At 45.3% G+C, this 27369-nt stretch overlaps 1 protein-coding gene across 1 annotated transcript in view; it reads left to right on the forward strand.

Moving 5' to 3' along the window:
- Nucleotides 1-27369, forward strand: part of kdm4c (lysine (K)-specific demethylase 4C) — a 59924-nt gene that overhangs the window by 115 nt on the left and 32440 nt on the right. Inside the window, exons 2-5 of the mRNA XM_056279625.1 lie at nucleotides 10524-10690; nucleotides 10905-11080; nucleotides 12052-12166; nucleotides 12459-12652. Coding sequence (XP_056135600.1) covers nucleotides 10547-10690; nucleotides 10905-11080; nucleotides 12052-12166; nucleotides 12459-12652 — 629 coding nt within the window. The 5' untranslated portion in view covers nucleotides 10524-10546. The remainder of the gene's footprint in view (nucleotides 1-10523; nucleotides 10691-10904; nucleotides 11081-12051; nucleotides 12167-12458; nucleotides 12653-27369) is intronic.

Below are 27369 nucleotides of genomic sequence, written 5' to 3' on the forward strand. Positions count from 1 at the left end.
TCGGAGCAGGGGCGAGCAGATATGACGCCGTTTCGGGGTGTTTTTCTGTCGCAGTAGTCGCAGGTTGTACAGTTTGCCCGACTCCGTTGCTTTAACTGGGCTTAATTTGCCAAGCTATTCAACTAGCTAGCTTAGCTCTACCGGCTAGTCCGGAGTTGGCAGGCTCTGATGTTGTGAGGACACCTCGCTTTGTATGCCCGGTCATTGTTCGTCGATATGCTCCAAAGCCTGCACAGTCCAGAGGTGTATTGAATATATGATCTGGAACACGGCATTGAATTATGTGCGCATTGTGCGAAAACAGATAGCAAGCTAGCTGCGGGCCTAGCATCTGCAGCCACCTTGCAAGGGATATTTAAATCCCCCACTAACACTCTTGCATTAGAAGTTAGCAAGTGTAGCAGCTAGCTTACACTAACTCGTCTCCTTATATGTTAGCCAAGTTGCCTTTCTAATTAATGTGGCCGAGTCAGGTCTTGCCAAGTCAAGTCAACTTATATGAAGTTTATTTTGAGGAATGCCCTTGCAAAAGATTCTGCCATCTAGGCAGTGTATCTAGCCAGCTAAACAAGAAAGCGGCGCTATTTGTTCAGCCATTGCTTGGCATGACAACAAAACGTAGGCTAGCTGGCTAGCTCGAGCGTTAGCTAGCTGGGAAAAGAACAAAGATCGATTAAGAGACACCTACACAATTTAAAGGCAAAGTTAATTTAAGTCTTAAAATTACAGGCCTTAATTGTCGGGGGATTTTTTTGTGTGTGTTTTTAAAAGACAAAAGAGGCCGTAGTCGTAGTTAGCCTGAGCAGCATGTTTTCGAAATCACAATTTTATTATTGTGTTAAAAGAGTAAGGATTTGTCCTCCAATTATTTTGGAAAGTAATATTTATAAAAATGTATTTGTCTCCGTCCTTGCTATGGGCTGTTACATAATCGGATCTTATGTTTTATTATGAAAAAATCAGTTTGAGGAAATACATGGTTTAAAATCACAATCACATCAGTCGAAGCAATAAAATCCTTTGTCCCAGTGCGAAATAGACCTGGAGTTGGGAGTGGGATAGGACGGGGATAACAAATCAACGAGGGGTTGTCAGCATCAACAAGGATCAAGGAATTGGCTCTACAATTTGACGCATCTCGATCGCCATCTAGTGGTAAACTTGTGAACAGCACACAACAAATAGTTCTTATCAGACACCTCTGGGTCAGTGGTTCCTAACTTTTCTTCTCTGCCAGGCAGTGACGTGCGATGAGGTCAGTGGCTGGATAGGCAGTGGGCATTCACAAATCCAAATCACATCCTTTTGTGCTCTCTAATGTTTTATAATCTGATCCTTCTTCATTCTCCCAACTGCCACAGAATTCTAGAATATTGTGCCCCCCCTGGCTGAACTACATTACAAATTAAAACCTAAACAAGAATATTGTCAAAGTATATATGAAGTACTTTTTTTTTTGACATGGTTTTTTGAAGGCTGTGAAATGACTAAGTAACACCATTGCCTTTCCTTAGAGCTCCCAAACCATTGTGGATTTCATTGCGGTCACTACAAACAACAGTTATGAGATACTATTTGTAAATATTGTTGAAATATTACCTGAAAAGAAGAACACAAACAACACAAATAAACAATATTTGTGGTATGTCCATCCATCCGTCCATCCATTATCCAAACTGCTTATCCTGCTGTCAGGGTCGCGGGGATGCTGGAGCCTATCCCAGCAGTCATTGGGCAGCAAGCAGGGAGACACCCTGGACAGGCCACTAGGCCATTACATGGCAAATTATAAAAATTTGTAAAAATATGTAACTTATTTTAATATTGACCTCAAAATCTCATATTTTGGGAGGGGAATCGCCACCTTAACGCGGTGGAGGGGTTTGGTGTCCCAGTGATCCTGGGAGCTGTATTGTTGGGGGCAATAGCTGTTGATAGGGTCTCCCAAGGCAAATTGGTCCCAGGGGAGGGGCCAGACTAAGAGTGATTACCAAGAAACCCAGTGAAATTATGACAGCAGAACTACAGGACCTCTCCTGAAAAAGGGAAATTGGGGCCTCCTCCTGGAGCCAGACCTGGGAAGGGAGCCTGCTGGCAAGCGTCTGGTGTCGGGCTCAGCTCGAAAAAGCAACATGGAGCCACCACCCCATGGAGCCACCACCCGCAGGGATGAGCACTGAGGTAGGGTGGGGTATGTCTGGTAGCAGGCAAAGGTAGGGACTGGGGCGTTCTGACTTCCAGCATCACAGACTGGTCCTTGGGACGTGGAATGTCACCTCTCTGGCAGGGAAGGAGCCTGAGCTGTTGCGGGAGGTGAAGTGGTACCAACTAGATATAGTTGGGCTCACCTCCACACATAGCATGGGATCTGGTATCAAATTTGTGGAGATGGTGTCCTGGATAGGGTTCCACCTGGGGACTCTATAGTTCTGCTGGGGGACTTCAGTACTCCCATGGGCAATGATGGAGAAACCTGGAGGGGCGTGATTGGGAGGAACGCCCTCCCCGATCGGAACCTGAGTGGTGCCTTGTTATTGGACTTCTGTGTGAGTCATAGATTGGCCATAAGAAACACCATGTTCGAACATAAGGTAGTTCATAAATATAGTTGGTACCAGAACACCTTAGGTCAAAGATCGATGGTAGACTTTGTGGTCTTATCATCAGATCTGTGGCCGTATGTTTTGGACACTCGGGTGAAGAGAGGAGCAGAGCTGTCAACTGATCACCACCTGGTGGTGAGTTGGATCAGATGGTGGGGAAGGCGGCCGGACAGACCTGGCAAACCCAAACGTGTAGTGAGGGTGAACTGGGAGTGTCTGGCGGAGGCTCCTTTCCGTGAGGTCTTCAACTCCCACCTCTGGAAGAAGTTCTCATGTATCCCGAGTGAGGCTTGGGACATGGGAGTCTGAGTGGGCCATGTTCAAAGCCTCTATTGCAGATGTGGCAGGTAGGAGCTGTGATCATAAGATCATCGGTGCCTGTCAAGGTGGCAACCTAAGAACTTGCTGGTGGACACCCGCAGTGCGGGAAGCCGTCAGGCTGAAGAAGGAGGCCTTTTGGGCTTGGTTGGCCCAGGGGGTCTCCTGAAGCAGCAGACAGGTACCAGGAGGCCAGAAGGGCTGCCGCTTCGGCGGTCGCGGAAGCAAAAACTTGGGTGTGGGATTGGCGAGGCTATGGAGGAGGACTTTCGGTTGGCCTCAAGGAAGTTCTGGCAAACCATCCAACGGCTCAGGAAGGGGAAGCAGGGCTTGACTCAGGCTGTGTTCAGCCGGGGAGGGGAACTGCTGACCCGGACTGGGGAAGTTGTCGGGCGGTGGAAAGAACACTTTGAGGAGCTCCTGAACCCGGCTAACACATCCTCGGTGGAGGAGGTAGAGTCTGAAGACTTGGGGGGAAGCCTCACCCATATCCCTGGCAGAGGTCTCTGAGGTAGTTAAGAAGCTCCTTGGTGGCAAGGTGCCAGGTGTGGATGAGATTCGCACAGATGTTGAAGGCAGTGGACATTGTTGGGCTGTCTTGGCTGACATGCTTCTTCAGTGTTGTGTGGAGGTCAGGGACAGTATCTGTGGAGTGGCAGACTGGGGTAGTGGTTCCCATATTTAAAAAAAGGGACAAGAGGGTGTGCTCCAATTATCGGGGCATCATACTACTCAGCCTCCCTGGGAAAGTCTACTCTAGGGTGCAGGAAAGAAGGCTTACGGCCGTGTACCTCAGGGCACTCTGTGGGGGGTACTGTGGGATAGCAACGCCCGTACTGTGTAGCAACGCCCGTTGTTATCGGAGGTATTGATATGCTGATAACGACAGGCGTTGCTACACATCGGAACACAAAGAGCCATGGACATCATTAGCTCTGATAACGACTCCAAAGAGGATAAATATCTGAGTTTCATCATCAGCCAGTCAGACTAGCTTGGTCTAGTCAGAAAGGCACGAAATGATGAAGCCTCTTGGATGAGAGGCGAAACGTCTTCACGGATATATACCAAGTCCAGTTGCACTCAATTCAATTCCTTTGGATAACCATGACCTGGATGAATGAGAACATTCACAGACAATGTAAACGTTGTATGGATTTGTAAAAATGAACAACAAAAATGGACTTAAAACACTGGCGTAACATATTTATTATGGGCCCTGGTGCAAGCAACCCTCGTAGACCCCCCCCCCCCGTCTCTCTCTCACTCGCTCACACACACACACACACCACCACCACCATAGGTGGGTTTACTGAGTAATTTTAGTAATTTATTTGTATAGCACCTTTCACAGATATACAATCACAAAGTGCTTCACAGCATAAAATATAACAAATAAAATAGAAATATCAAAGTAACAGACAAAGTTTACACAGATTAGTTATTGTAACTAGAGTAAGCTTGCTACCCTACCTCAGAGGTTTCTCCGCCATCGGCGGTAACACTCCAGTCTGTGCCGAATTTTCTTCTCGCCCATCGCCATCAATTATACTGCTCTTTAAGAAAAATCCATCCAATTTCTGGAGTTTTGCTGTTCTTTCCTTTTTTCTTTGATCTTCTCCCTCTTTTTACATCCACTTTTATGTGTGTAACTCATGCTTGCTTGCTTGCTTGATTTTATTTTTCTAACGTTTACTTAGGTAGGCTAGATAGGTAAATGATATTGCGCGCGCTAAGCTATCATCATATGCTCAAAACAGACACGTAACATTGGACTAGGACAATGCATGCAGAAATATTGACGTGCCCCCCTAGCGACGGGCCCTGGTACCACTGCACCGGCTGCACCACCTATATTTACGCCAGTGACTTAAAACATCTACAAAATAACTGTATAAACAGCTATTAATAACAAGGATGAGAAATAACGATTGTGTGCAGCTGAAAAGGAAGGCCTTTCAGAGATGGTTGTCTGGTGCAGGACAGCATTCTGTTAAAAGAATCTAAATTTAGAGAATACAATCAAATTAAAAATCGTATTTATACGTTAACTTTTCCAACACAGCCAGACTACATGGAAAACACATTTACAAATTAATTGAACCCTGCCACGAGCATAAAAGCGCAAAATCAATGGTTTATCTTCACTTGAAGATGTCGACCCTCAAGTCCATTCACCTGTCTTTCTATACGAATCTCCGTGACATGACGCGACATGACGTGGCATGACATGACCTTGATGTCTCTGATTGGCTCACACTCCCGCCATAAGCAGTGCCTTTCCTTGTGTAAGGACCTGTAAAATATGGTTAATGCATACTATATATGTATATATATATTTTTCTACTGTATATCCTGTATTTTGTTTCTGCTGTTACTACATTTACCAGGATGCTTTGTGTTGTAAAGATTCCCGCTGTTGAGGTGGAATTTTGTAATGAGCCAATCCCACTAGCCGCGGAATTGCGAAGAAATCGAGTGAGTCCGAGTTTGCACTCTGAGGAGAGAGGTTACATTCTGTGCTGCTGTGTCACCGCTGGTTTTGTGGAAGCCAAATGTAAAGTATATTCGTGTACATAGGCCCACAAGTGTAAAACAGCATTGGTCATTCGGATCATCCTTACTCGTGCATTTTCTTGTTTCGTGATATTAAGTTTAGCAGTGTTTATTTGAGTAACGTTAGCTAGCTAGCTACTGGTGTTAGCTAACTGGCTATCTGACGCTACAAGTTAACAACTGCTGGACCACTGACAAGATTGCTATCCGCTGTGAGCTAGCTCTGTTTCCCTTTAGAGGGATCTCCTAATTTTGTGAGGAGAGAAAAAAAAATTTGTGCATTGCTCTCAAGTCTCATGCATTGAGACCCCATCTCACGGTCTAATGCATAGGTTCCGAAATCTCACATGTCCCGCGAAATCTCATGCATTTCATACAAAACTCGCTGCACACCTAACAAGGGAAAAAGCTCTATAAACATGTTAACAGCATAGCCTATTCTTTAGTTTATTACTTGGTTTGATTTGATTTGTTAGTGTCAGAAATACATGAACGAGGTAAAATCTAATTGGTTGACCATTATTACATCTAATTGATTGAGCGTTACTTTAGCCAATGTCTGTGAATGTTCTCATTCATCCAGGTCATGGTTATCCAAAGGAGTTGAATCAAGTGCAACTGGACTTGGTATATATCCGTGAAGACGTTTCGCCTCTCATTCAAGAGGCTTCCTCAGTTCGTACCTTTCTGACTAGACCAAGCAACTGAGGAAGCCTCTTGGGTGAGAGGCGAAACGTCTTCACGGATATATACCAAGCCCAGTTGCACTTGATTCAACTCCTTTGGATACCTTAGCCAATCAGACGCATCCCTCGATCTGGCTCCTTAACGGCGGGCTTACAGCTTGTGCCACTTGACGTTTGCGACAGCTAGCAAAAATGTCGAAATGAAAGTTAAGCGGTGCGCACACATAGAAAACCAAATTCAACAGTGAATGGATAAAGTCATCTCCTAAATATGGATGCATTCATCGAGACAACTGGACGGCTACAATCTTTTCTGTGACATTTGCAAAAGATCTCTAAGCTGTGCTCACCGAGGATGGACAGATGTTGAACGTCATCAATGGCGAGTAGCACAGAGAGAAGAAACAGGCCATGGTGGGTATGGCTTCGTTGCAAACGTTCTTTTTACCTAACCCTTCACCATTGCAAGAGAAGAGTACCAAGGCTGAAGTTTTATTTTCTAATTTTCTCGTGGAACACAATTTACCAATCGCCACAGCAGACCCCATGGGCCTGTAGTCAAAGCTGCCTTTCCAGACAGTGAAATCGCTAAAGGTTATGCCTCCGCTGCGACAAAGACATGCTTTCTAATTAATGATGCACTAGTACCACATTTCCTTGCACCTACTATTGCATCAGTGAAAGAAGGTCCATATTCAATGGGCATGGATGGGAACAACGACTCTGGTCTAAAAAAAAAAGGAACCCAGTGACTGTACGGCTCTTTGACATAAAGAGTCACACTCGAGTCTCGCACGAGTTTTTGAACATGTGCTCTACAAATGCTGGAGATGCTGAGACACTTTACTCCAAAGTCAACAATGTATTGACAGAACATGGCATCCCCTGGAATAATTGCATTTCTTTTGTAACGGACAATGCACCAGTCAACATGCGGGGCCGAAATTCAGTGAAAACCAGGCTTCTGCGGGAAAATCCAGCCATCTATGTAGTAGGATGCCCTTGTCATATCATTCATAATGCAGCAAAGAAAGGGGGTAGTGGGTTTATTAAGTCCATAGAGTTTGATGTTGAAGATTTAGCTATTGATCTGTTCTATTACTTTGAAAGGTCAAGTAAGAGGAGGAATGAGTTAGCTATCTACTGCGAATTTTGTGATGTTGGCTACAGAGCCGTTCTCAAACACGTCTCAACTTGCTGGCTGAGTTTGCAAACTGTGATTGAAAGGGTCCTGAAGCAGTTTCCTGCCCTGAAAAGTTACTTTGCCTCTATGAATGGCCTAGTGCAAAACCCACGATTCAAGAGACTATGTAACAATTTCCAAAATCAAATGTCTGAAGTGTATCTATTCTTTTACCAGGCTGTATTGCCGTCATTCACAGAATTGATCTTGTTTTTTTCAACGTGGGGACCCCTGCATTCATGTCATGCATAGTCAGATGGAAAATATGCTCAAAAAAATGGATGCAAAAATTTATTGATCCTGTAGAATTACAGAAACATAGCTATGGAATGCACATGGACTGCAGTAAGGTCAAGCCAAACAAGCAGATATTCATTGGCTTTACAATTCAGTGCAAGCTGCGAAATCTGATTGAAAATAGTGACGTCAGTGACACAGATGTCAGTAAGTTCTACAGTGCCGTGATCTCTTTCTACGTGGCAACTGTGGAATATCTCAAGACAAACGTTCCACTAGGCAATGAGCTGTTGTCCCATGCTCAGTTCATTGACTTTGATCACCGGGCCTTACATGGTTTGGAGAGTGTGTAGTTCATCGCACACAAATTCAAGATGCAGCTACAGCGGGGTGACAGCACCATTGACACGTTGTGGGAGGAATTTATGGACTATCAAAGTTTGTGAAAAGAGGAAATTCCACAGCATGTGTGGAATGAAGCAGAGATCGAGCTGGAGGCTAAAGATGGTAGCACCACTGCAGTGTATCATCGGATGGATGTGGTATGGGCTTTTCTATCGCAAGTAAAGGTGCCAGGATCCACTATAATCGATTCGGTCGCCTATCGCAACCAGCACGCTTGTTGCTTGTGATTCCTCACAGCAATGCGGACGAGGAGAGACTTTTCAGTCTAGTCCGTAAAAACAAAACTGACTTCAGAGCCAGCCTTGACATGGACAGAATACTCAGCTCAGTGATTACGGTCAAGGTCAACAACAAGGACTCCTACTTTAGATTCGCACCTGATCGAGAACTTCTAAAAAAAAGGCTAAGAAGGTGACCTAGGAATATAATAACGCCAAAAGCTCGACCACAGCAACAGCATCCATTTCAGTGTCCACACAGCCCTCTTTGTTATAGTTCATGTAAGTAACTCCGCTTTATTACTCAGCTGCTATATCTTATTTACTTGGCCATTGTATGTTGTGCAGCACAAAGGAAACCTTGCGGTCATATGCTGGTACTGCGCGTTGTGGTTGTACTGTGTGCATGCTGTCTATGATGCAGTTTTCTCTGAATGTACGGACTGTTTTTATTGTCTAAATGTTTGTGTAGTATATGTTGATAAGAAATAAAAATAGATAAATACATAATAATAATTGTATTCTTTTTTTGTTTACAAAATAAATAAGTAAATAATTGTATTCTTCGTTTTTGACCGCCCTGTCTGTCCGTCCATCCATCCGTCAACAAATCTAACGCATTGGAATTCTGCAAACTTGAGAGCTATGCATCTCACCATCGTCCGCTGAGAACCTAGGATCCATCCATCCATCCATTACCCAAACCGCTTGTCCTGCTGTCAGGGTCACGGGGATGCTGGAGCCTATCCCAGCAGTCACTGGGCGGCAGGCAGGGAAACACCCTGAACAGGTCGCCAGGCCATCACAGGGGTGAACCTAGGATCCTGTTTTGTTTAATATATGAGTGTGACTCCTGTGTGCATTATAAAGTATATAGGTAAAAAGATAAATCGGTTAAAAAAATTGTGTGTATATATATATACACACGTATAGGTAAAAAGGGGTTACACTTGTCAATTTATTTCGCCATAAGGTACGCAATACGCATGCACATACTCTGAAATTCCCAACGTTGAAGGCAATCCTGAAAAAAGCAGAGCCTACCCTTCCGATTGAAAAAGTAGGTGAGCTTGTGCGCTATACGGCGTTTCACTCTTAGACGTTTAAGGACTTAAAAAGGACAAGGACACAAAAATATCATTAAAAGTACATTATAACAGGGAATTATCTCTTCTTCCATGTGTCTTAGGCATGCTATTATCCAATTCAAAATTGTACACCGTCTGCCCTGGTCTAAAGTCAGACTTTCTAAGAGCAAAGCCGACATAGATCCCACATGTGATTGATGGAAGCAGGCTCCAGCCACTATGCTGCACAGGTTTTGGACATGTTCAAAGCTTTACATGTTCTGGCAAACCATATTTGATACCTTCTCTAAGATATTTGGAAAAGCAATAGCGCCATCTCCATTCATTGCACTATTTGGTGTGGCCCAAGTGGACACCCGTCTTAGTAGATGAGAAATCAGCATGTTGGCCTTCTGCTCTCTTTTGGCCAGGAGACTGATACTGTTTAAACAGAAAGACCCAATGCCACCCACGTATAGTCACTGGATCAGGGAAGTCATGTACCATCTTAAATTGGAGAAGATTAGGTGTATTGTCAGAGGGTCCACTAGGAAATTTCATACTATTTGGCAGCCTTTTTTAAACTTTGTTGAGGATATGGAAGATGACACAATGACAATGTAACCCTTCTTTTCCTTTGTTTTTAATATAATTTCATTTTACTTGCGTTATTTGTTTTCGTTTTATGGATGTGTGGCTATACAAAATGTTTATATGTGCATGTCTGGTATTTGGGGGGTGGGGGAATTGGTTAAGTTTTTTTCTGTTCTGTTGGACTTGTTTGGACTGGTGATATAATGTTAAAATAAAAATAAAAAGACCTTGATCAAAAAAACAAAAAAAAACTTTATAACAGCATACTTGTATCTTGAGTGAGATTTTGATATGTTGTTATTAAGTTGTTGTATGCTTATTTTGATTAAATTATCACTGCACATCAATGCTGCCAGGTATTTTCATTATATTCACCCTGAACCAGATGTAAAAAATTAGACAAGATGGCTGGAACACCTGGAGAGAAGAGCAGAAAACCAGCAGTACAGCTGTGTCTTGAGGACTAGAGTTGAGAACCACTGCTCTAGATTATCTCTACAAGTTCTGTAAGATCATATAGTAGCAGCTGGCAGTGCAGTCAATGGGTTGTCGCTTCTACAGGACAATAATAAATGATTTCATTAACTTATTATGTAATATAAATGTATACAACTTTTTCTTAGTCTTTTATTTCCATTATATTTTCCTATCCGCAGTCTTTATCTGGTGAGGCGGCAGGATGGCGGGAGCAGAGGTGCACACCCCTGCGAACCCAACCTGCAAGATTATGACCTTCAGGCCCACCATGGAGGAATTCAGGGACTTCAACCAGTACCTGGTTTATATGGAGTCTCAGGGTGCACATCGTGCAGGCCTGGCTAAGGTATGCCAGGATGTAGAATTTGCCAGTGTGTGTTTGTCTGCATATGTGTGCTTGTGTCTGTGTTTTTGCATATAAATGCACGAGTATTCATGTGCATTTCAGTAAAGCTTTTTGTATACTTAGAAAATCATCAGTATTGAAAGTGACATTCTACACCAAGCTTTGGAGCAGTTTCCTTTTACTTAACGCCATTCTTCTACCCTTTAATGCCCAGGTGATTCCTCCTAAGGGCTGGAAGCCTCGTCGTACCTATGATGACATAGATGATCTGATGATCCATGCTCCTATTCAACAAATGGTGGCTGGCCAGTCAGGACTCTTCACTCAATATAACATCCAGAAGAAGCCCCTTAGTGTGCAGGAGTTCAGACGACTTGCCAACAGTGACAAGTCAGTATCGGGAGGAACTGGTTAAAGCTGTGGTGTGAGAGCAGTGCACTAACTTTGTTTTGTCACTGTGTTTGGTGTATTTCATATTTATGAGCTATCTGTGTTATTTATCAGCAAATTATATTTTAGATTTAGAAAGAACTTCTAAATGACAGTTGGTTACTTACTTTAGTGGCTGATAGGCGTACTCTCTAACCACTGTAATAATTAACAGGATTTTGCTGGCATTATTTTTCCACCCCAGATCCTGCTTGTTTCTAGAGCATCCTTAAAATGAAGTACAGAAGTTTTATAGATTTGGGGTATGAGTTACCTTCCTCTTAGGCAGGGATGGGCAACATGATCCAGTAAGGGCCGGTGTGGGTGCAGGTCTTTGTTCCAATCAAGCAGTTACACACCTGATTCTATTAGTCAACCAATAGTTTTTGCTAAGGACCTTGATTTGTAGACTTAGTTGTGTAACTGCTTGGTTGGAACAAAGACTTGCACCCACATCGGCCCTTTCTGGATCATATTGCCTATCCCTGCCTGAGGCTTTAAGCATGCAGCTCAACATTTTGTAGGGATTGAAGGTGTTAAGGCTTTAGTTGCTGTCCTAACAAAAATATACAGCTCCATGAATATGTTTTCTGGAAAACCCCAAATATTGAAGGAAGTTGGACAGTTGGGAAAGCCAAGGAAATGCCATGGTCATTTCACATTTGTTTTCAGTAAAATATGGCTATGGCTAGTGTCCATGCATGAATTGCCATTGCCAAGATTATAGGCCTGCACATAATTGTGCATGTGATCAGATTTTGAGATGGATAAATTGTTGACATAGGTGCAAGGACAATATTGGCTCTGTATTTAGAATATAGCTTAAATTAATCACCTAGCTATGTTCTCATGGTACAGGGTAAGAGCTCTCCATTTCATTCTAATCAGTTTGTTATGGTAAACTTTTTTTTTTTTTTTTTGTCCTCCAATAGCTACTGTACACCTCGATACCTGAACTATGAAGACCTTGAAAGGAAATACTGGAAGAATCTCACCTTTGTCTCACCCATATATGGAGCTGATGTCAGCGGGAGCCTCTATGATGAAGTAAATGTGTTTTGTCCTCCCTGCCTTTCCTGCTATTTTCCCCCCTTCCTTTTGAATGTTTTCCAGTCTTACTGTTTCTGATCCTTCCTGTTCATCTTTCATTAATTTCTCCTCCTGACTCCCATCAACTCATATCCTCACTATCCCACCTCATCCTGATTTCCTGTGTTGCAAGCATGCTGACTAGCCTGTTCTACATTACTGGAGTAACACAGATTCTGTTTCAGCTGGGATGTTTGCCTGTAAAACACATATAAAATGCAACATTTCTAACTACTGTTGTTTCTCATAGGATGTAGAGGAGTGGAACATTGGCCACCTGAACTCTATCTTGGATGTTATTGAGGAGGACTGTGGGGTGTCCATCCAGGGGGTCAACACACCTTATCTGTACTTTGGCATGTGGAAGACCTCCTTTTCTTGGCACACAGAGGACATGGACCTGTACAGCATCAACTACCTCCACTTTGGAGAGCCCAAGTCTTGGTTAGTGGGGAATAGTTGTTTTGGTACATGCCCAGGCTACTGTCTTCATAGTCAACAAACCCTGTGAGTGTTTATGTATGTGAAAGAGCCCCGCCTCTTGCCATCCGAGGGCATTGAACTTTACTGCATCTATTTATATGTAAATCAGTATGGGTCAACGGCTCATAAATTAGGAGCTAATACTCTTATTACGATTGTGACTTATTTGTGGTCCTAATCCAAAGGGAAATGTCCATGACACTTGGGGCTTGTGCTCCTGTGAAAGGTAGAGTATCCACTGAATGTTGGCATATATTAGGACCACCGTCTTAATATTAGGACTGTGCCTCTTTCGCATTGTCCATAAATGTCTCTAAGCCAGTGTTACTCTTTACGCGGCTTGCGAGCCGCATGCAGCTCGTGAGACTTTGTTTTGCGCCTCATATAGATCCACTGATAACAATAAGAACATAGCTATAACTTAATTCTATAGGTTCCGTTTGTGTCCTGTTTTAGCACATTGAAATGAATTATCCAGCAGATGGCAGCATACTGAAGATACGTCAAAGAACGTAGGCTACGTAACAGCATGGGATCATGGGTAGACGTATAGCCTATGTGTGTAGCTTTGTATTTGCGAAATGTTTTGCAAGCTCTGTGGCTCTTTGAGGAATGGTCTTACTCATAAGTGGCTCTCCTAAGAAAATTAGTGAGTACCACTGCTCTAAGCTGATCTGTCAACTTGTACCTTCCATCTATACTTCCATCTACAGTGTGCCTCCCTTTCATAATGAAATTGGACAACAAGCTTTCACCTAGTTCTATAGAATCAGTTATTCCAACATTGAAGAGAGACAGTGCCAATATTTTGTGCAGTATGTTTGTATGTTGAGGTGGCTACCCTGCACCGAAATGTGCCTGAACACTCGAGGTCACATCTTGTTTAGGGTTGAATTAGGTAGGATGGCAGAGTGATTTGGTTAAGGGTGCATATCCAAATTTTAGCTATGAAACGTTGGTTTCATTTGTGATATATGATTTCAAAAGTTAAGTCATAAGACTTCATTGAAGTTATTTTTTTTTGTGGCATTTATGTCCTTATTAGACAGCGCAATAGACATTGCAATAGAGACAGAAAACGCAGGGTAATTGAACCCATATATTGATGGCATGAACCATCAGTGGATGTACCAAGACTGATCTTCATAGGAATAACAGAACATCTGTGCATTTAGATCTGTGGCACTTTTATTTAATGAGTTTAGTTTATGTTAATTTAGACTGTTGTCAGAGCATACATGGCAAATGGCCAGCGGGCATATCTTTAACATTATTAAGTAATTATGCTACACCGAGGGCCAATTGAAATTATACAATTTTTATTGCCAATCTATATTGTAGCCTTTAAACAAAATCAACTCATTACAACCATGCAACACAAATGTCTAGATGCTTGTGATTCTGTATGTGGATGTAACAGCAATTATCCATTAACCGGAGTGCACTACCAAACCATTTATGAGCAAAATAATACATAGTCAAACACAAAAATGCTTACCAATTACAATTTCTTTTTGCTCATCACAATACGTACATCGAATTTCACCTGCCTCACATTGACTTTTGAAGAAGCACTTAGTTCATAGACGTGTGTTATGTGATTGTTATGAGCGCCGCATTAGCTATCAATAAGTTCATCACCCATCCCCATGGAGAGTCGAGAGAATTAAGTGTTTTGGAAGGTGCGAAAGAGGAGAATAAGCTTCTTTTTTTTTCCTGAGATACAAAATATTTAAAAATTGCCCATGCTAACCACACCGACCTCTGCAATTTAGTGCTGGAACACAGGTGGTCCAAAACAGAGGTTTCTGATCCTGTTCCAGCAGGATCTGGCACTAATTACATGGTACTCATGCCCCCCCCCCCCCCAAGGTCACAATTTGCGATGTCATTCCAAGTCACGGTCCTAAGATCAGTCAGTAAGTAAATAGTAATAGGAGCAAGGGAGCGGTATGGAGAGAGTGTCCTGGTTCAGCACCACCATGCATCCCTGGTACACCACCTCAGACAGTCAGCTCATGACCTCGCTGGGCCCCTGCGAGTGGCTGCAAAGCTTGGGAGAAATCCCTTCTTGTGAACGGGACAATACACCCATACCTTGTCCCTTGGCATGAAGGCCTGCCCAAGGCACAGTGTCTCATATACCCCTTTCACACTGGCCAAAAATCCCACTAATGTCCGCCTTTGGTCAATGTAAAAAGGCAGATGTTAGCGGGTTCTTTTGGCCAGTGTGAAAGGGGTAATAGGTCCTCTTCTGCCACATTCTGGAGTTGGCCTGGGCCCGGTGGTTATAGTTGTGGACCCACCTGCAGGCGATCCCCCAGTCTTCAGAAGTAGTCCATTTCTTTTGCCCCGGGTATTTCGGGCGGGGCCCCGAACACTAAGTCCACCGGTGCCCGGAGCTCCCGCCCAAACATGAGGGCAGCAGGCGTTCACTGGCTGGACTCCTGGAAAGCAGTCTGGTAGGACCACAGGACCAGGGGCAGGTGGTCGTCCCCGTCCCGCTGGTGTTGGCTGGTGAGGATCGCAAACTGGGTGGTCAGGGTGTGGTTCACTCCCAGCCACCGGCAGACCTCACTGAAGACCTAGGACTCGGAGGTTGTGCTCCTGGTCACTGTGGAGCTCGGCGGGAACTCTGAAGTGGGCGAACATCTCCTCCACCAGCCTCTCTGCTGTCGTGGTGGCGGTCAGATCCAGCAATGCATACGCCTCTGGCCACTTTGTGAAGTAGTCCATAGCCATGAGGACATAGCGGTTGCTGGAGTCTATGATGGGGAAAGGCCCAAAGATGTCCACTCCTACTCGCTCCATTGGGCCTCCACCAAGTACTGCTGTAGTGGGGCGTGGGAGTGCTGGGTTGGTCCCTTCTGGGCGGTGCAGGAGTCACAGCAGTGCACGTGTAGCTCCATGACTCATTGATAATCAGGCCAGTAGAACCCCCCCCTGAGGCGGTGGAGGGTCTTGGTGTTCCCGTAGTGCCCTGCCCCCACTGAGCCATGGACCAGCTGGAGAACTTGGGGAAGGAGCACATGGGGCACCAATAGCTGCAGGAGGTCGTTCCCTCGTCCAGGAGCTTGCCACCTCTGGTATGCCATCTCGTCGAGGAGCTCAAAGTTGCTCCATTGAGAGTGGTAGGTCTTTACCTGGAGCCCCAGCACTGACACCTCTGTCGACTTGGGGCGCTGCCTCGTCTCTAACCAGCCCCTCACCAGCGCCAAGGGTCACATCTGCCTCCTGCTGCCACCTCAGTTGCTCCATGGTCCTTGTTGCTGGCGATCTGGACAGCCGCCACCGTCGGCGTCATCTGGCCCCACTCTTCTTGCTGCTTGCAGTAGCAGCACTCCAATGCCGCATAGGGTCACTGGGAGAGCTCATCAGCATTGCCATGGTGTTGCCCTTCCCGATGCTGGATTTCACAGTCAGACCCTTGAAGGGCCTCCAGCCATCGGGCCATCTGGCCCTCAGGATGCTTAAAGTTCAGGTGCCAGGTAAGTAAGGCGTGGTCAGTGCGGATGAGGGAAGTGGCTGCCATGGAAATGCAGCTGGGAGTGCCGTACTGCTAGGACCACTGCAAGTAGCTCACATCGGGTGAAGCAGTAGTTCTTTTCTGCCCGACCCAGGCCGTGACTGAAGTAGGCCACGGCATGTTCCCCATCTCTTCCTGTCTAGGAGAGGACAGCCCTGATCCCGACATTGCTGGCATCAGTGTCCACAATGAAGGACTGTGGGGAAGCCTGGCCTGAGTGGCTAAAATGCAGGAGGCAGACTCAAAACAGTTTCTATAAAAATTATTTCCTTACAGGGTGTAGCTACATGTGAAACAAGAATATGTACAAAGCAAAGAAACAAATTAACAGTTAACTCAACTGAACAAAACTCAACTCCCAAATAATTGAGCTTAAATTAACATCAGATGAACAAAACTCAACTCATAAATTAACAAAACTGAACTCACAACAATTGAACTGAAATTAACATCATGTGCACACATCTACGTCCTACAGTCAGCTAACAACTCCAAAGCTACTGCTTAAATACTCCCTTGGAGTTATCAGCAGCACCTGAGTTTAGGCTGCACCACTGTGGCAGGGAAAGCTGACACCTGGAAATGATTTAAGCTTGATGATGGGATAAATGGTGTGTCAAGGTTCGTACAGTAATGAAAAACCTGGAAAAGTCATGGAAATCTAAAATGCAATTTCCAGCCCCTGGAAAAGTTATGGAATATATATTTTTCTTTAAAGTTTTGGAAAAGTCATGGAAATATAGCTAAATTTGCATCAAATGTAATTACTAATTAATCCAAGCATAGAAAAAATAAAAATAAATTGGCATATAACGGTCATGGTATTTCAGTGGCGTGTGAGAAGTTATTTCAGTCTGTGATGACAGGCCCGCCCACTAGCCCTCTGGTGTGCTATGGTAGCAGGTGACAAACCTGCTGTGCCAACATGCCAGGGACGTGCAGCTTCAATAATACATAGCTTTATAAGGATAAGTACCAATTGTGGCTTGCAAAAGACAGTTGACCTAAAATGTGCTATATGTAAGGTGTGCTGTAAAACATTTGATATTTCGAATATGGGCGAGGCTGCACTTGTTAGCCACATGAAGGGGAAAAAGCACGAAACAGCTGCTGCTACTGCTAGCACTGCAATTCCCATTGGTGAGTTTATGAATGCTGGTGTATCAAATACATCCAGCGATGCTACTGCAGCTTCAACAATGAAGAAACGGACAACTTTGGACATTTCAACAAAGTGAAGATTATTTAGGCATTAACAATCATGAATTTGCACTAATTAAAGTCATCTGAGGACAACAAGCCATCTTTTCGCAGCCATGTTCCCGGACGGCCAGATTGCAGCAAGATTTGCCTGCGGTGAGAGAAAGGGTCTGTACATTTGGGCTTGCTCTGTATTTTAAGATGCTCTTGCTGGCAGAAGTGTCCCAACAAACAGCATATGTAGTGCTATTTGACGAGAGCCTAAACCACTATTTGCAGTCTAAACAAATGGATTTACATTCGAGGCTGTGGGAAGGAGCACAGGTGAAGACTAAATACACTGGCTCAGAATTTTTGGGACATTCCACTGCAGTTGATATTGTCGAAAATACAAGCAAAGCGCTGTCTGAGACAGGAGTTCATAACCTCATCCAGCTGTCTATGGATTGGCCAAATGTGAACTGGAAAGCGTCGGAACTAATACAGAAAGAGATGCAGAAGCAGGTGGATAAATCACTTCTCAACATTGGATCTTGCATTTTACATATCGTGCACAACGCTTTCAGAGAGGGATCCAAAGCTACCGGCTGGGACGTTGAGCATACACTCTTGAGCCTTTACTCTGGCTTTTCCGTGATTGTCGTGCTCGTCATGAGGACTTTGTCACCGCCACTGGATGCAGCACCGTGATGCTCAAGTTCTGCAGACACCGTTGGCTTGAAAATGTTGGTGTGTCTGACCAAGCTTTGAAGCTTTGACCCCACGTGACAACTATGTGGAAATGGTGCGGAAGGGTGATCTACCGGATCCTAAAGTTAAGTCTTTTGAGGCCGTGAAGAACAGTTCCAAGGATCCTCTGTTCATTCCAAAAGTGATGATCTTCAACAGCATTGCAAGAGAGATTTATTTAGTGTGAGTTTTATTGTTTATATTTGCTGTGAAACTGTTTACAATTTATTTCACTCTATTGAGTGACACATATTCCATCTCTAGTTTTTGGGAGAATTGTTTTATTTAATTTTAGATATAAGTATTATGTATCTATTTTGTTAAAAGTGAATACAAGGAAAAACACTGCGAAGATTTGTTTTAGAGAGGCACCACATGCTTGAAATGCAGACCTAATTTTACTTGGTGCTACAATAAATAATTTTCAGTGAACAATGAAGTCATTTTTTTGGTCATGGAAACTCAGTTAAAGCTTGTGGAGAAGTCATGGAAAAGTCATAGGGGAAAGAGTGTATGAGCCCTGGTGCATTCTCACCCACTTTGTCACCCCACCCCCTTAAGAACATTACTCCTCAGAGTCACGGGATAGGAAGTCCGTAACGTCCTGAATCCTTGGACCTCTCCAGTTAGGGAACCTCACCCGACTGAAATGTTCCCCGCTGGACCCCCCCAATGGTTGGGCATCAGGCCTCTCCCAAACAGCCTGGTTGTCAGAGTCTTCTGCCTTGAGCTCGGCGGAGGAGCTAGAGAGATGGGCAGTTGACTGTTGCCCCATGCTGGTCAAGGACACCATGAACCCCAGGCACATCAGCTGCCTGAAGTCTCCTCTCTCTGTTTGGCACTTCCTTCACTGCCTCCTCCTGGCCTGGATCCCACCACATGTGGGGAAGCCTGGCCTGAGTGGCTGAAATGTAGGAGGCAGACTCAAAACAGTTTCTGTAAAAATGATTTACTTACAGGGTGTAGCTACATATGAAACAAGAATATGTACAAAGCAAAGAAACAAATTAACAGTTAACTGAACAAAACTCAACTCCCAAATAAATGAGTTTAAATTAACATCAAATGAAAAAAAACTCAGCTCATAACAATTGAACTTTAAATTAACAAATAACTGAACAAAACTCAATTCATAACAATTGAGCTTTAAATGAACAAAACTGAACTCACAATTGAACTGAAATTAAAATCATGTGCACACATCTACACCCTGACGTCCTACAGCTATCCAACAACTCCAAAGCTACGGCTTATATCCTCCTTTGGAGTTGATCAGCAGCACCTGAGTTTAGGCTGCACCACTGTGGCAGGGAAAGCCAACACCTGGAAATGATTGAAGAGTGATGATGGGACAAATGGTGTGTTCTCAGCCAATTTGTCACAAGGACTTTTGGGCATCGGGGTAGGCCAAGATTGGGGTTTCAGTGAGAGCCACCTTGAGTCGGGTGAAGGCTGCAACACAGACATCATCCCAGTCGAATGGTCGGCCCTTGTCAGTCAAATGGTGGAGTGTATTGGTGGTGGTGGCAAAGTCCTGGATGAAATGGTGGTAGTATGACGCCAGGCTCAGGAAACTTAGCAGCTCGCCGACATTAACAGGGGTTGGCCGACGTCATCGTGGTCGAGGGCATCGTTGATTCAAGGGAGTGGGTAAGGGTCCTTTTTTGTGACGGTGTTAAAGCATTGGTAGTCTACACAGAACCACCAGCCACCATCCTCCTTCCTCAGCAAGACAACCGGAACCGGCTATGACTGTCGGAGGGCTCAATCACCCTGGAGGCAGCCATCTCGTGTATTTTGTCCTATGCTACCTGCTACTTAGCTAGGGCCAGCCAATGGGGACGCAGACAGATGGACTGGGCAGGGCCGGTCTTGATGGCATGCTGGACCAGCCCAGTCTGCCTGCAGTCTTCGTCTCTAGCAAAAAAGATGTCCGCATAGTCATCAAGGAGGCATTTTAACTGGTGGCACTGCTGTGGGTCAAGGCTGTCACTGCTGCACTGCCATAAGTCTCATATGGCCTCAGTCGTCTTAGTGGAGGGTAGGACGGCAGGCTCAGCAGTCAGGGCCGAGGTGTGTTGGGGTGGTTCAGGGCTACTGGTGATGGGTGTGCTGGCGGTCAGCTTGGATAGTGGTCTGGGCCGCTGGGGTGGAGAAGCACAGGGGCTCTGTGCCTGCTGGGTAGCGGCTACTTGGCGGCTGGCTCATTGGTCTTTGGGCCTGTTCTTCCCCTGACTGGACTGGAGCGCCACAGTCTTTGTGCCGAGGGTGATGGTTGCCCCCGACATGTTAACACGGCTTCCCCAGCGGATCAGCAGGTCCAGGCCGATGATGCACGGGTCTCGGATGTTGGTGAGCCAGAACTTGGGCACCAGCTCCTGGTCTCAAGCCCGGACTTGCAGTGACTTCTTCCCGCTCATGCCAGCCTTTTCTCCTGTCACTGTCATCAGTTGGGTGTTGGTTGGTGACCATTCCACTGAGAGTAGGCCGGTGGTCCCCGGGAGGATGCCAGGTCGCACCAGGGAAATGGTAGAGCCCATGTCTACCAGGGCCTGGCAGGGTCGACCGTTGAGTTGACAGTTCAGATACAGTCCTTTGGTGTGACCTAGGTGGCCAAACAGCGTGCATTGGCCTAGAAGGGGGGCTGGAGACTGGAGTGGCAGTCTCCTCACTAGGCCACTCCGCCATTGTTTCCCGCTGGCGGGTTGACTCTGGCTTTCGGTGCTGGGCAGCCACGGGCTATATGACCAGGCTTGTCACACCAGTAACAGTGGTCAGACAGCTGGGGTGGACATCGCCGGGATGTTGGAAGCCATTGCTGAGACTGCTGTGATGGAGGCCGAACTTGGTAGACCTCTTCTGCCTCCTCCTCATCGTAGTTGGCCAACCTGACATACGGTCAGAGAGTGGGGGCCTTCTGCTGGGTAGGCTGCATAGAGAGTACCACCTCAGCCCATTCAGCTTTGTAGGCAGCCTAGCTGAGGGATTGGGGCATGGTGAGGCAAACATGCTGGCGCAACCGCTCCGACATGAGCCCCCTCAGGAAAGCATGGAGGGCCAGCTCCTCTTGGGCGGCTGCGTTGAACTGCGGGGTAACCATGGCATGCAGCTGCAAGCCTGCGGAGCCCAGGTGCCCAGGCTCTCTCCATCTTGGTAGCTGCGGCTGGCTAGCTGCTCCCTGCTGTGGTCAGTGAAGGGTTGCTGCCAAAATCGCCTCTCCAATGCCATGGTCAGGGCCTGGAGGTCCCGCTCCTCCGCTGGGACCAGGTCGAGGAGCACCTGCAAAACCTTTCCCTTCAATGCCAGGGCCAGGTGAATGGCAGATTCTTCATTGCTCTTCTGCTGTTCCATGCCGCTAGTTGGACTTGTGAGAGGTACGGTTCTAGCTGTGTCATCCCGTTGTACTTGAGCGGCTTGGCTAGTGTTCTATGCGCAACTGCGGGGTGTGACAGGCTGGGCATGGGGACCAGTGGTGGTGGTTAATTGGCAGCTGCCCTCCTGGTCGCTAGGGGGCGGTTGGTGATGGCGGGTAGCAGGCGTTCCCCTGTAGTTGCATTTCTGGCCTGTTCAGGTTGGAATGGAAGACTTCCATCCCTGGCAGGCTCCGTCCTTTGCCACGCCAGGTTTTCCAAGCAGCAGCAGGTCCGCTCAGTGTCTTGCTCTGGATCTCTCTGTCCATTCTTCAGCCTAAACTGCTCGGATCCAACTTCTGACACCAATGTGGTGAGCTTGCATGAAAGAATTCATGACAGAGACAAGCTTTCTCTTAATACCAAACCTGTGCCCCATACACCGCACAACCAACAGGAGTGAACAGAACACCCAAACACGCAAAAATACAACACAAATCACAACAAGTCCCAATCCATATTTCTTTGCGCAGAACAAAGTGCCATACTGCGGCCATCCCCATGGGTCGCTACATAGCTCCCATCTGAGGGCTCAGTCATTCTTGACGACCCTATCACCTAAGACATAGTCCCTCAAGTGCCCAGGGTGGCGAACAGGCTGGCTGAGACTCACAGGAAGCACAACTGGATGAGAGTCACACTGATTGGTGCATGGGGTGCTGCTGTCGCGCCCCTCCCCAGCAACAGGCGGAGCAAGAAGGTGGTATGGGGAGAGTCTGTCCTGGTGCAGCACCGCCATATGCTCCCGGAAAGGCATGTACACCCGGTAGACCACCTCAGACAGCCCGCCCACGACCTCGCTGGGCCCCTGCAGGTGGCAACGAATGGGGCAGTATTCGACCTTTATCTGTACTGAGAGTCGAGTCTACTGGGAGGGGCTGCCATGAATCTCCTTCTCCAGTCAGTCCCACAGGCCTCACGAGGCAATCTTATTGAAAGGGTGGTCGGTCCAGACTTTGGCTACAGCAATTGATCTACACTGCCCAGGGTTAGTTTAAAAGGTCCTAATTTGATTACGCACTGGTGTCAGCAGAAAATTTGGAATATTCTTTACAATGCAATTCCAGCTAATACGGTTGTGCAATTAAGAGGATAAGGAGACATAATTTAGTAAATTAATGCAAATTACTATTTTGATATAATGGAATAAGAACTGAAAATATTGCCTTCACGCATTTGCAGTATGCCTTCTGTCAGTGTATGGTTGTTACAATATTTACAGACAGCTCTGTGGCAGAGTGTTGAAATATCTGTAAAAAAGCCAAGGAGCTTCAATTATAAGTGTTCTTGTAAAAAATTGTAGGAATGTTGATCTGAGACCAAAAACATTATTATAAATTGTTTACTGTAAATGGACTAGACCACTAATGCAAAACCAGCCCCCCACCCCCTTTTTTTCCCGATGGTTGGATTTCAACACAGATAGCCAGACACCCTGCATTATGAGTAGGGCCCTACCAAATTCACGGTACATTTCGCTCAATTTCACGGACCTAGTTTCTCGAAAATCACAGATTTCACGAATTCTACAAGAAAAATGCGACATTTCACGGCAATGATTAAATTACACTTTTTCTTCACACAGGGCCTTAATAGCCCAGCCTACTAGTGTTTGAATGTAAGCATTGAGCATCCTGCGACGGTGCTTAGCCTCATGCTCTGTCTCTGCGATGAAAATACTTGTCCATGTTTTGACACGGCCCTCTCCGCGTCCACAGAGTTCGTCGGGATTGACAGACAGCGCCACGCTACTTTAGCAAGAGGTGGTAGCCTAGATTCGGAGGATTTCCAAAAAGCTAGCACTGGTAAAGTTGTGTCCACCTCTTGTGCGATGTGTTTGTAGTTCGGCAATTCCAGCCTACAGTTTTTGTCAAATCCAGGAATGTCCGTGCTGAGTGAATTTAAATCCACCGTCAAAATAAGTATTTGTGCAGGGTCAAAAATGCGCACTGCTTTCAGGAATTCGGCCGCTGGTTGTTTAAATCTACTTTGCGTAATGTTCTCGTTTGACTCGTCTCCGTAGCAGTAATACCGCCTGATCTTTTGTATCATGCCAGAAAACAAGTGATGAGCACTGGCATTTAAATCTGCACGCTCGGAGTGAATTTCATTCGCCTGTGCTTCTGCCCAAAAGAGCAAATCCATGACCCTGTTGTATGCCTTGTGAATTAATACATGTCGAGATTCAAACCAAGTGATCAAGTCCATTAGCTTAGTGGCATCTTTGGAAATGAATTTGACCTCCTCATTCAGGTGAGGATCGTGTAAAAGATTTAACAGTTCGGTCAATGCCTGTGTTCGGGGTGTCAGTGCGAGCTCCTGTTCCACAAAATCTGCGTAAAAGTCCAGATGAGCTGCGTGATAGTGTACAGCCCGAAACCACGAGTTCCATCTCGTAATCACTGGTTCAGGTGGAAGGGCAATTTTCCCCACCGTTTCCCCTGTCTTCTCTGCAATGCTTTCCCGATAGTGTAGTTTGTGACTGGGACAATGCTTAAACACTTTTTTGACGTAGCTCACTAACTTATGTACTCTAGGAAAGTCAGCTCTCCACAACTCACTCACCAGAGAAATAATGTGGGCATTGCAAGTGATATGCACCGAATTTGGCACGAGACCGTGGAGTACAGATTTGTATGACTTCGTCATGTAGGTTGCATTGTCACTAATGAAAGCAGATACTTTGTTAAAGTCTGCACCATATTTTGTGAGGGTTTTAATTACGGCTTGTGAAACAGTGGTATAGTTTACAGCATTCAAGTAAGCACAGTCTGCCAGCACTGCTGTTAGAGTTCCAGTCTCAACATCTTCGGCCTTGTCTGACATGAAATCGAAAATAACATGCAAAACATAATTGTCCTGCTCGTCGGTGCTCATCCAAAATAATTGAAAACGATTCACATGAATTTATGATAGATTTTACCTCTTCAAATTGTGCGTCAAACAGCTTAGGAAGGTAGTCTTGTGGGAGCTTATTTGCACTGGGTAAACCGCCCGCATGTCTCCCATTACGTTGAAGGTAGTCCCTCCGTTTCGGGTGATCAAGTTTGTCCAGCGGTATGTTAGCACTAGCAAATGCCTCAACAAGCTCCATGGTCGCCAAATGTCGAGACTCAGTGCTCTCGGTTGTTTTCTTAAACATCGATGAAATTATTTTTGCTTCTTGTTGGTTCCACCTTGTGGTTCTTTTTCGGCAGCCCTCTTTTTGTTGAGATGAGTTTCACTTTCCAAGTGACGCTGAATCGTTGCTCGTCGACTGTGATCTAAGGAGATATTACAACTCGTACAAAATAATTTCCCGCCATCAGCGTGTAAAATATGTTTTCCAAACTCAATTACTCTGTCGTCTGCAGTCGTGTTTTTTGAGGCTTTAGATTTCAACATCTTCAGCACGTTAGGGCCTAAGCTAACATGCTGACGACAGCTAACTCAAACTATGCTAGTAACAAAAATGATCATTGCGACCACCCCGGATGCTCATTTAACCAATCAAAGTCTTAGACACGTCAATGCTTTTATTCGCGCATCCAAAATGTCAATCTTGTCAGCACAGTATTTTCTCAAACTAGTTGCGCACTTAAATTCTGCATTTCACTGCATTTCACGGCAAATGGTCAATTACACGGGAAGAGGCTGATTTCACGGTCCGTGACGCGATTTTCACGGCCGTGAATTTGGTAGGGCCCTAATTATGAGGCAAAAAAAAGAAAGAAGAAAATATGGAAAAGAAACGCCTTATTCAATGTATGAAATGTTAATAGGTTAAAAGTTATTTTAATCATTGAGACTAGCAACTACAGTTTGTTTAAATAGCTATGTAGGCTATTTTTTGTTGTTGTTAATTTTTGTGTTTTCCATCCCCCCTGTGAATGCTTGATTGATTGAATATATTTCTTATAGTTACATAAACACTGAGTTTATCATCGTGGCATCTAATTTATGTAAGGCTACTTTTCCATTAATTTCTCTTCTTTCTTAGCTGCCGTAGCCCTTTCTCTCCCATGTAACAAGATATGCAGATTAGGATGCAAATTAATCAATGGCATCATCTAGTCCAGTGTTTCCCAACCCAGTCCTCAAGGAACCCCTATCAGATTTTAATTGTAACCCTGCATAAGTATCCCTGCTTGTACTTACTCAACCAATCATCTCACAGCACTTAATTATGCAAGGTGTGCAACATCTGACATAATTCATTGCTGATTGGTTGAATAACTACAAACAGGTACCTATTCAGGGTTGCAAAGAAAATCTGCAGGATAGGGGTTCCTTGAGGACTGGGTTGGGAAACACTGATCTAGTCAGTTCTAGTGACCTTTGTGACAGCCAGCAGCTGCTTGGCTAACAGAAGAGTACTGATTGCAACTCTTTAGTGAAATAATGCCCTTTAAAAGTCTAATGTTGGGGCGTCCGGGTAGCGTAGCGGTCTACTCCGTCTGTTGCCTACCAACACGGGGATCACTGGTTCGAATCCCCGTGTTACCTCTGGCTTGGTCGGGGCACTATTGGCCGTGTTTGCAGATGGGAAGCCAGATGTGGGTATGTGTCCTGGTCACTGCATTAGCGCCTCCTCTGGTCAGTTGGGGTGCCTGTTTGGGGGGGGGGGGCTGAGGAAATAGCCTGATCTTCCCATGTGCTGCTGGCGACATGTATCGGAGGAAGCATGTGGTAGTCTGCAGCCCTCCCCGATTCCACAGAGGGGGTGGAGCAGCGACCCGGACTGTTCGTAAGAGTGGGGTAATTGGGCGGATACAATTGTGGAGAAAAAGCGGCAGGGGAAAAAAAGTGTAACAGTTACTTTACACATGGAATAAGGCTGTTTGTCCACTGACTGCTCCACAAAGGATTGCTAGTGCTGGAGGAGAGTTCTTGGAAAGTGCTGGTAGGCAATGCTTGGTGGTCGCTGCTACACAATGAGATATGTTTCTCTCAACAAAGCAAACATTCCTCCTGCTTTTTCTTTATTCATATTATGATGATACTCATGTAAAATGTCAGTTTTCTGTTATCAACACCGTTTATTTCATTCATTTAACTTTGTCCTGCAGCAGTGTAAATTGCACAGGTCTAATAGGTTATGGTCAGCCGTAGAGAAAGAGAAAGAAGACAAAAAAAGGAGTTTGCTTTTTATTTCTTTGCCAGGCAGTCTTGCGCCATTTCTCTCTCCCTCTCTTGCCCTAGAGAGAGTTCTGCTCATTAGAGCACTGAGCCTTGCAACCCTGGAAACCCCACAGGGATCAGTGTCACAGCCAGAAAGTGAAACACACACACATGCAGACGCACGTGCACACAAGAGTACTGTGCCCCAAGTATCCAACATACTCATTCAACCACACACATTCTTATCAACACACACTCAGAAACTTTCTCTCTCACAAACACCTTGAAAACACACACTCTACCCCTCTTTCATCTTGCTGATAGTTTGACATCTTGTCCCTGTAGGAGAGTTGCTTAAAGATGCCCCCCACCCACCCATTCACACACACACACACAAACACACACACACGCCACTTCATGTCTACCTGAGGTCCCCCCCCCCCGCGACTTGGCAAAGCTTACAGTTGTGATGAAGAAATGCGATGGACCTGAGAGAGGAGGTTGCGATTCAAATGGAATATCTCCTCAAATCCAAAGAGAATTCTTGTCAGTTTCATTCCAGGAACTGTGGCGGCACAGAAAGATGCAAAATAGGGTCAACGTAGAATCCAGTTGAAATCTTGTCTCCATAGCAGCATAAACTGTTTTTGCCTGTCAGAGAAAAGTGTGTTGTTGTTTTTTTACGCGAATAGTCTGTGTGAACTGGAGAGCAT

Source organism: Lampris incognitus, chromosome 5 (assembly GCF_029633865.1).
Source record: "Lampris incognitus isolate fLamInc1 chromosome 5, fLamInc1.hap2, whole genome shotgun sequence".
Classification (NCBI taxonomy): Eukaryota; Metazoa; Chordata; class Actinopteri; order Lampriformes; family Lampridae; genus Lampris; species Lampris incognitus.